Source organism: Gadus macrocephalus, chromosome 16 (assembly GCF_031168955.1).
Source record: "Gadus macrocephalus chromosome 16, ASM3116895v1".
NCBI lineage: Eukaryota > Metazoa > Chordata > Actinopteri > Gadiformes > Gadidae > Gadus > Gadus macrocephalus.
In genome coordinates, this window is record NC_082397.1 from 4,982,108 (window position 1) to 4,992,107 (window position 10,000).

At 48.0% G+C, this 10,000-nt stretch overlaps 1 protein-coding gene across 1 annotated transcript in view; it reads right to left on the reverse strand.

The window, feature by feature from the left end:
- Positions 1–9,943, reverse strand: part of LOC132474894 (transcriptional coactivator YAP1-like) — an 18,395-nt gene extending 8,452 nt beyond the window's left edge. The window contains 3 exon segments of the mRNA XM_060075796.1: positions 329–383; positions 7,954–8,192; positions 9,272–9,943. Of these exon segments, the coding sequence (XP_059931779.1) occupies positions 329–383; positions 7,954–8,192; positions 9,272–9,475 (498 nt within the window). The 5' untranslated portion in view covers positions 9,476–9,943.
- Positions 9,944–10,000: the final 57 nt, after the last annotated feature.

Below are 10,000 nucleotides of genomic sequence, written 5' to 3' on the forward strand. Positions count from 1 at the left end.
CAACTAGCCTATTCTCTCACGGCACACCACACACACACCACACACACACACACACACACACACCAAGCTGTAACTGTTCACTGCAGAGGGGCCCCATGAGACAGGTCACGGGGGGAGGGGAGAGAAAAGGGGGGAGAGAGAGGAAACAACAGCGCTACGGAAACAGTCCCGGGCGACCCCATTGCTGTTGGAGTTGCTGAGGTCCTGTTACACTCCCCGGAACTCCACCCTCTTTTTAGCTCTTCCAACTCAGGAAACCATCCCATTTACAATGGGGGGTGGGGGGGGGGGGGGGGGGGGGCGGGGGTTTGTCCTGCTAGACCCTGACCCCGTTTCGATTGGTGCTCCAGGACTCGAAGATGATTCCTATTGGAGCAGTGTGCCTGGAGTCGGAACCACAACACAACACTGGCACATTCTCACCAACGACTCCCCCCCCCCCCCCCCCCTCCCCCCCCCCCCCCCCCCCCCCCACCGTTATTATCGTTATTATAATAATATCAGTATCACAGAGAACAGATAAAAGTTACAAAACAAAAAAGGCTGGAGTTGAACAATGGTGGAGCGGGGGAAGCACAAGGCTGGCTGTGTGTGCGACAGAGCAGAGATAAAACACCAGGTGCCCGAGTCTCTCCCCCACAGAGCCTCCCTGTGTGTTCGCAGTCGTCGTCGTGGATCGCTGGGCGACGAGGAGTGTGGTAAATGAGTGACCAACGGCCGGTGATTCATCAGCCAGTTTTAAAGACTAAAACATAATCCATTCACCATCTTCAAAAGTCTACGCCACATTACTGCGCTGCACCAACCTCAAACATGGCCCCGCAACCCACGGCAACGGCCACGGTAGTTTCCCTGAAAAGTGACTGGTTTCCCGAGAAAGTCGGGGAACCTGGCACGTTTTATCCCCGGCCGTGCATAACATAAAACGGTCAGCCGCGGGTTTAAGGGTAAGTCTATTGATTACCCGGGCAGATCCTTAAAAAATAGCCTTAGTTTCACTAATCAGATTATTACATGGAGAGAGAAAGCCGGTTAAAGAACAGCTAGCTTACTACTAGCTACTGACTTGGCGCCCTAGCCGTGCTAGGTTCCCTCAGCCCTTTTCTTCCCCTGGCCACGAGCAAGAGCAGTTGCGATGAACCAACTGCTACCGTTTTACAGGATTTTAATCGGAAGATTAAAAAAAAAAAAGCCCAACCCATTGAGGAATCCTGTTCCTAGATAGAATTGTGATAAAAGATGGTTTGGTAAAAAAAAAAAAACAGCACTCATATCTTTTTTTGGCAGCGAAACAAAGAGAGGCCTCTGCCAGCAGCAGGATAGCCCACCAACTCGTACGGTTATGAAGTTGCCGAAGTCCCACACGGACACATCAACGATTATTCCTGCCTTAAAGTGTGTGTGTGTGTGTGTGTGTGTGTGTGTGTGTGTGTGTGTGTGTGTGTGTGTGTGTGTGTGTGTGTGTGTGTGTGTGTGTGTGTGGTGTGTGTGTGTGTGTGTGTGTGTGTGTGTGTGTGTGTGTGTGTGTGTGTGTGTGTGTGTGTGTGAACGGAGCAAGTTCCCTCCGTGACCCCTGGGCACAGCCCCGCCCTACGCTCCCTGTGTTTGTGTTTACATGTCCTGCTGATAAAAAGCACAAAACCTCCGCAGGATAGCCAGACCTAACACCCATGGCCCCCTACCCTACTACCCTACCCCCACCCCACCCTCACACCCCCATCTGATCACCCCTAGGGAAAGACAGACAGACCAAACTGGTTCCAGCTTGTTGTGGTTTCTTGGTTATGGTAACATCTGTATGTTATTTCGCTTTGGCCATTAGGGTTGGGCAGGGTCAAAAGGAGGGCCATGACAAAAATACATGGATAACCGAAAAGTTGTTCAAATATAGACAAGACCAGTAATTTTGTGCAGGCAGCAATCTAGCACGATAGTGACGGTCGAAAAAAAAAATGGGAATGTGTGGCTTTGTGGGAATTAGGAATGACGACTCAATCTCGACCCAAAACCCAAACTCTCCATTTGTTTCTCCGTTAAAACGATCACAATACAACTTCTCGCCTGGTCCTAGTTATGGGGGAACTTTTTAAATGAAGCGACTTGACAGAAATCATCAAAAGCACAACACACACTTTGAATGCGTTTAAAAAAAAAAAACAGTTTTCTTAAGGGGGGAGGAGGCGGACTAAAGCAGCTTGGTGAGAGAGCTGTCGTTCCTGGGTGACAAGATAGATTGCGATCCCCCCCTGACTGAGCTGGAGGCATGGAGCCTGCAGCTTGCCTTGCAGAATTCTCCCCCAAGCTGTCATTACTGTGGCTTGTGAGGGGACTCGATCCACCAGCCACTCCACGTCTCTCTGAGTGATGGCCCAATTATCAGGTGCTGTTTATTGTGGCAGTGTTATTTATAACGCCACATGTGCAAAGGAGTCGTGGGGGTGGAGCCCTCACATAGAGGCTCGGCCTGATGTCACCAGGTTACTGAAACTGATGTGGCAAGGCAAGTGTCTTCTTGAGACACAGACAGACAGACAGACAGACAGACAGACAGACAGACGGCTTAACAGCGCTAATCAGTTCCGGGCCGCGCCCGAGCTGCGGGTTCCAGCCGCTGATTTCACGAGAATTCAGGAGTTATGTGCGAAGTGGCGGCAGTAAAGCACAAATAATGTTGAATCAGGGTTGGTCTGAACTGTGGAGTGTGTACCATAGGACACTACACATGATACATTCAAGCCAGCTGATGCCGTTGTTGTTGTTGTTGCTGCCGAGAGACGTAAACACGAGAGCCTCGGGTCATGGAACCACAATGACTTTCCCGCCATTCTTGTGGCGGGAAACTTGTTTTTCTAGCGATGAAAGCGATGGCCATGCCTGTGTGGGGTAAAACGGCGCGCTGAGCACCACTTCCAAGAGGTGCTGGGTCGTACAGAACTAACAAAAGGAAGCAGATCAAAGCTGGTTTGTTGTTAAACTCAGACTGAGCGCAACATTCGCCAGACCATAATAAATACAGGGGTCAAATGTTGTGTGTGTGAGAGGGACAGAGAGAGACAGACGGACAGACCTTGAGTCATAGAGAAAGGTTCCCCGGCCAGGGACCAGGATAAAAGTAGGCGGAGTTTCCAGGAGGGAGAACAGATCTCGTCACAGCTCTGAAGTAACGATGACGATGATGAGGAAGATGTTAATGATGATGAGACCTCCGCCCTGCCCTATCTGGGTTTCGGTCGGGTGGCTGCACCTCTGTGACCCCGGCTGTGGATTTAGGATCTAGCCTTTGAAGTGGCGCCCACTCTCGCCTTCTCTTTCCCCTTCTCTCCCTCTCTCATTGGGCCCCTTATCCTCATCATTACCAAGCAGGCCAGTGATTCAGCCGTGATTCAGCGTTCAAGACAGTTTATTTACGGTTCTTCAGTTGCTCAACACAACACCCCCCATGCACGCACACACTAGTTAAACAAATGCAGAACTCAACAGGCTGACCAAGTGGTTTAAAACAACAGCTATAAAGAGTCGTGTTTGAGCCCAACAGCCATTTGGCGCAACAACGTTGCCCTGAGCAAAGTGTTAGGGTCGGGGTCAATGCAAGGCGAAACTTTATGTTTAGGTGGATCCCACCCATCTATCTGTCCACCTCAGATAATACATTACTTCATGATGAATGAAAATTGAGGTGATCTGTCTATAAATCAATCAAGGTGTCCTAGTGCTAAAATAAAGCGTGTTCACAAATGCCACGCCCCCAGAATACGATGTTTACTTTCTTTTTTTAGATATAGATTATAGATTGATTAGATTAGATATATGCCTAAGCAGGAGACAACGAAACAAAGCAATGTGTCAGCTCCGTTATCTGACTGCAGTTAGCCTGGCTTGTGTGTGGTAGCAACGGTGAGGTGGCGGTGAGTGGGGGGCCGGTGAGGACCAGATAGAGGCACTCTGTGAGATGCCTTCACTGACAGTGGAGCTATTGATGTCTGGAGAAGGTGTCACACCAGGGCTTCGGTAAACACCAGCTTTCTCACACTCCCATTTGTGTACTGAGCTGAACAGGAAGGGGCCTGTGTGTGTGTGTGTGTGTGTGTGTGTGTGTGTGTGTGTGTGTGTGTGTGTGTGTGTGTGGTGTGTGTGTGTGTGTGTGTGTGTGTGTGTGTGTGTGTGTGTGTGTGTGCGTGTGTGTGTATGGTCAATAAACCAGAAGTTTGACAAACACAAAGTTTCTCCAAATGAGGGTGGGGGTGGGGGGGGCTGCAGTACCATTTGTGAGGTCCCCTCAATTCAAAACAGCTTCAGATAAAAACCTAGTTAGCATATTTAGCAACTCTAATTTCCGATGTGTGGTTCGAAGCTTAATTGCCAGACTAGATGAGGACTCGAAAACACTGTAATTACAAAGTGATGGTGGTTTTGTTATAACGTAGCTACAGGACTGAATTGTTGTGCAGTTTTAATGGCGGGTTGGGGAAACAAAGTTTAAATGGGGTTAAATGGAATACACAATGCTAGATTAAGTTAATAGACTTCAGATACAACAACAATGGCATTGTAGTTTATAGAGCTTTATTCTCCTGCAAGCTCTGTATCCTTCGGATAAAGGGCTACTGCTATCCTATGGATGCAGAAATAGGCTACGCTAGTAACAGTGTGACTAGTGCTTTGGAGTATATACTTACACCACTTCCTGAACATCTGTTGATGAGGAGGACAAAGTCCTCCATCCCCCCCCCCCTCCCACCCTGAAGGAAAAGATTAGTGTCGACCAAGACTATCTGGGACCACAGCAAAGCACAGCAACTATTGGAGAACAAGCTAGATTAGCCTAGCACAAACTAGCACAGCACAAAGAACGTCAGCCACCCATGCGCAAAGTTGCATGGCGTAAACTACATTAGCCTTGCACAAACTAGCCTTGCCTAGCAAAAGTGAGACAACAAAAAATTTGCCCGGTCTAGTAAAAACTAGCATAGTCTAGCAAAGACTAGGCAAAGCGCAAACCAATAAGACTAAATCAACCTATCAAAGAAAAGTTATCTAACCGTGACAGCCAAACAGATATCAATACATTAAATATCAATATAATTTTAAATATATTCTTTCACTGTTAATATTGACGCAATAAGAAAAAAATAGGTGTTCATATTTCATTTACGACATATTGTAACCACTTTCAACATAACCAACCCTGCAAACAAATAAAAAAAATAGTGTAGCATTTGTTGTCGCAAAAAGACTACCAGCAACAACAACAGACTCATCCCCAAAGAGGAGTTAAAAGCAAACCCCCATTTAGAGAGCACAATGGGTTGTCTAATGAAGCAGTGCTACCTGGCCCCCGAGGTCACATGGAGCCCTCTCACCCCTCTAGAAGCCTGCTCTCTGCTTGGGACCGACTTCCCACAGAGACAAGCTTCATTCAAAGCTCCATTTAATAAGCCCCCGGAAACACTGATTACCCCCCCCCCCCCCCCCCCCCCTCACCCCTCACCCCTCCTGCTCCACTGGTGTGTCTAAATTAGAAACCACCATTAGTGTATGACCCAGCTCTAGAGAGCCCTTCCCCCAACCCCCAACCCTCTAGTTCTCAGTCCCAGGCAGGGGTGACCCATGTCCTCATATCCCCCCCCCCCCGCCCCCCCCCAGATACATGGACCAGAGTTACGGGAAGACAAGCAGCAGGGATAGCCCAGCATCCAGACTATGTTGACCTTCTCCCAAACTTCTTCCTGCTTTTTTTTCCCTCCCAACTCTTTCTTCTTCTACTTCTACTTCTACTTCTTCTTCTTCTTCTTCTGCTTCTCCTTTCCCTTGTTTTATGAAACTGGCTGAGGGTAACCTGAGAGCCTGAGGCGGAAGAAGAAAGGAGAAGAAAATAGACGGTTCCCCCCAAACTCAGGATCCAGAGATCATGACACAGCCACAGCACTGAAAACACCCAAAAACCACTCCAGTACCCCCGCGTCTGTCTCGAAACTCACCAGCCGCTGAAGTACGCCGTGAACACATCTAAACACCCCCCCCCCCCCCCCCCCCCCTCCTCTTTCCCACCCCCACCACTACCACCATCTTAAAACTCCCATGGCAGCCATTTGTCTATTTTTGGAGGGCTCACATGAGTCTCAACAGACCTGCAGTGTGAATAAAGATCACTGTTTCTGTGCCGGGACAAAGGCAGGGCTCCCCCCAAGCCCCCCCCCCCCCCCCCCAGCCCCCCCTAGCCCAGCCCAGCCCACTTCCCCAGCCTCTACTCTAGTCATCTCCACATGGCTGCCATTTAAAGTCCAGCAACACAAAGGGAGGGCCACGGCGCCGTCATGGCCCCTATTCAGCCCCGTCCCCAGAACGGAACCTCGCGCTCGAGCCACGTCAGCTCCGCAGCGCCCCTCTGACTCACCCCTATATTCACCCCCTCACCCCACCATTCACCCCCCCCCCCCCCCCCCCCCGTCCTCCGTCCCCCCACCACCACCACCACCCTCCATTCACCACCTCAACAACCCCACCCCTCCTCCTCCACCCCTTTATCCCCTCGCTGCCAAAAAATCAGGGCTCATGACTCATATTCAACCAAACAACCGTGAGAGAGAGACATAGAGGGAGAGACCAATGTAGAGAGGGAAGACAGACAGAGATAGAAAGATAGAAAGAGACAGAGGCTGAGAAAGACAGAGAGAATCTGAAAGAGGAGGAGAGAGGAAGGAGAGGGGAAAGTGAGATTCACAGAAAAAAACGACTTCTGACAGAGAGAAAGAGATAGAGAGAGAAACAGGGGGAATCCACAGTGAGAAAGAGAGAGTGAGATAAAAAAAAAAAGCTGAGAGTGAGATGGAGAGTTCAGCTTCTGCGTTTCTGTCTTACAGCCTCCTCTCGATGTGTGGTAACGATCGGTACGAACCCTGACAGCGGCCGCGGTCACCTGAGTGAAACGTGAGCTACCTCTTCTCCTGACCACTCCCGCAGCGTGTGTGGGGGTGGGTGTGGGGGGTTGTAGAGGGATGGTCAGTCACTACACCAGCAGCCCTCCCTCCCTCCCCAGTCCAACCTTTGTGCCATCTCAAGAAGACCTCCCCTAATAACACACCAGATGTTCCCCAGATGTGGGACCTGCAAACATCTGGTTTGCAAAGCCTTGCCTTTTTGTATTTGAGCCAATTTCTTTATAAGTTATATTCTTTTGGTGGGGTTGCCAAGAACCCATTGTCTATAAAGGCTCATATTTGGGCTGACAACTGACATTTTCTATCTTGCCCAAGGATAAATGTTGTCTTTAGGAGTTCTCCAGATCCATCTCTATCTCTCAATGTTAGGGTGTACGTTGATCTTATTTTGAGGACACAGAGAACTGTTGACCTCCAGGCAACACAGGAGAATTATTTAAAGATGCTAATAAATAAGCATAACAAATGTTGAACTGTCAATAAACATAAAAACAAAGCAACATCCCGCTTCACATGCTGGCACTTGTCTGTGACAAAAAGTTCTGTACATGAAAATACGACCTTCATTTGCAACTACAGTCTCCGGTAAAAAACGCAAAGTTGTGTTTTGGCTGGTGGTGGTGGTGGTGGAGGTGGACAGACAGACTACTTCGGAGATGAGTTTAGCAGAGCAGTGAGTTCGGCGGCGGCTGGGACTGCTACAGTGCTCCTTTGTTTGGACTGAAATCTGAGCTCTGGAGAAGGAGCAGCGAGGAGCAGCGAGCTCAGGGCTCCTCTCCTTCTCCACGCCACCAAATTTAATAACCCACCGTTTCACAACGGAAACTTTCCCTTCTGAGTCTCGCCAACCTCGACCAGTATGCTTTAAACGATTGGAAAAGTGTATATGTTTAAGGGATGTTTCAAAATAAAAGCGTTTTTTTGTATTTTATTTCAAAGTAAAAGCGCTGAAAGCGTTATTTCTTTTTCATCATTTTTGTTTCTGATTTGATTAAAGATGCTTTTTTAGCAAACTCACTTGAGGAAGTATCTCTGTCCCGAGGCGGTCTTGGCCATCTCCCATCCCGGGGGCAGGGGCACGTCATCGGGGATCTCGTACGAGGACTGGCGGTGGTGCTGTGGAGAGGTTCCTGGGGGGCCCAGGACCGACAGGGTCCCCGGAGTTACGGCCCCCAGCTGCAGGGAGGCCGGGGACGAGTGGGCCCGGACGTGGTGTGGAGTCAGGGCCCCCGCGGTGCCTCCGTCAGTGCTGGCCTGGGGTTAGGGTGGGTGGGCGGGCGGGAGGTGGGCGGGGGTGGGCAGATTAGAGATAGGATAAATAGTTAGCTTGAGATTCTCGTCTACGGGGAGGGTTAAGCACGTTAACTGGGCAGTACGACCTTTTGTTGTGCTTTGAGTCACTTTAAATGTTGTCTCCGGGGTTTAATCGCAGAGCAGCTATTGAGAGTTGTGTTTACTGTTCTGAAAATCCCGATCTGGGATGAATAAAGTTTATTCTATGCTATTTTATTTTATACATAATTACATATGTATATATACATATATATATCGTTTTTTAAAATATTTCATAAAATTTGTATACAGATATATTCGATATTTATGTATATTTTATACATTTGTAATATTTACGTATATTAGATGGGATCAATTTTAAGCAAAAGAAACACTGATGAATTGAAGTGAGTACAGGGGCCCCCACTCCCAACTCAAGTCTGGGCCACTATGAAGAGCGCATGCGCAATTCGACCAAACTTCACAAGGATCACAGACGAAAAAGAGGAGAGAAGGAGGGGTGGGGGTAAATAGGACGAATAATGCTGGCATCATATGATGTCGCATAAACGATTGTTTTCAGTCTAAAAAAAACAAAAACATCGTTCGGGAGTCGCACTCGATAAACTCACTTGAACTTACAAAAAACGTCAACAAAAGTTGTAAACAAATGGGCTTTCAATGGATCACTGTTTTGTAATTATGTTCTTTGCATAACATCAAGCTCACACACGTAACGAAAACCAAAAGTTTGACAATAAGGCCTACTCACAAACTTTTAATAAATTTTGAAAACGGATATTTGTCGGTTAAATTCTACAGGCTACTTTTCTCGGGCTTATAAAGTGAAGTGTGTCAAGGCCTAGGCTTAAACCAGCGAGGTTTTAACAACCGGAGAGGTTTTATCCTACCAATTGCTCTTAAATGCATTTGCACCTCTAGCTGACTTGTTAGTTGTAGTTAATAACTAATATCTAAATTAAGATTTGTGGGCCCATGTTATTTCAAAGAGAGGGAGAAAGGGAGAAAGGGAGAAAGGGGGACAGACGGTGTGGTCTTACTTGTCTAGAGTGGGACTTGGGTTCAGGCGGTTTGAAGAAGGAGTCTGGTAGTTTCCTCATCCTCATGGGTACAGAGGGGGGAAGGATCGTGTTTTTCGGGTTCATCACGGCGTTGAAGAGCGCCTCCAGGTCGGTCTCTGAGTCCCCCCGGACGTGGACGATCTGGTGGCCGGCGGGCGGGTTGTGCTGACCCTGGTCCATCATTCGGGCGAGAATGGGGTAAAGTTGTGGAGGAAAAGCTTCAAACCAATCCAAACTTTAACGGAGTAGGGAAAAGGAAAAAGCTTAGGAGCGATCGGTCGGCTAAAAGTTATTCCATGTCATCTTTAAAAAAAAACGGAAAAGGCTGGTTTCTTTTCGTTTTTTTCTTAGTTTGATCAAACTATTCGCTAGTCAAAGTGTTCAGCGACAGAATACGCTTTCCTGTTGTTTTTCGAGCGCATAATTAAAACGCCACAAAGCGCATAACCGCTTCTAACTCATACCTACATACACTTGTGGAAAAAATACATATAAAATGCCAAACAAAATAATCCCAGCAGTTGTTTGATTCCAACTTTAGACTGTTATTGACTGTGTCTGAATAAGATACATGATAAGCGAACGCAAATCACTGCCACTCACTAATCGCAAAGTTTTGTTTGAGTCTAAACTTTGGGCAGGACGTCAAAGTTTATGAGTCACCGCTGTAGGGGCGGGGCTTAGAGGCTTTAAAGGTACAGTCTTCCC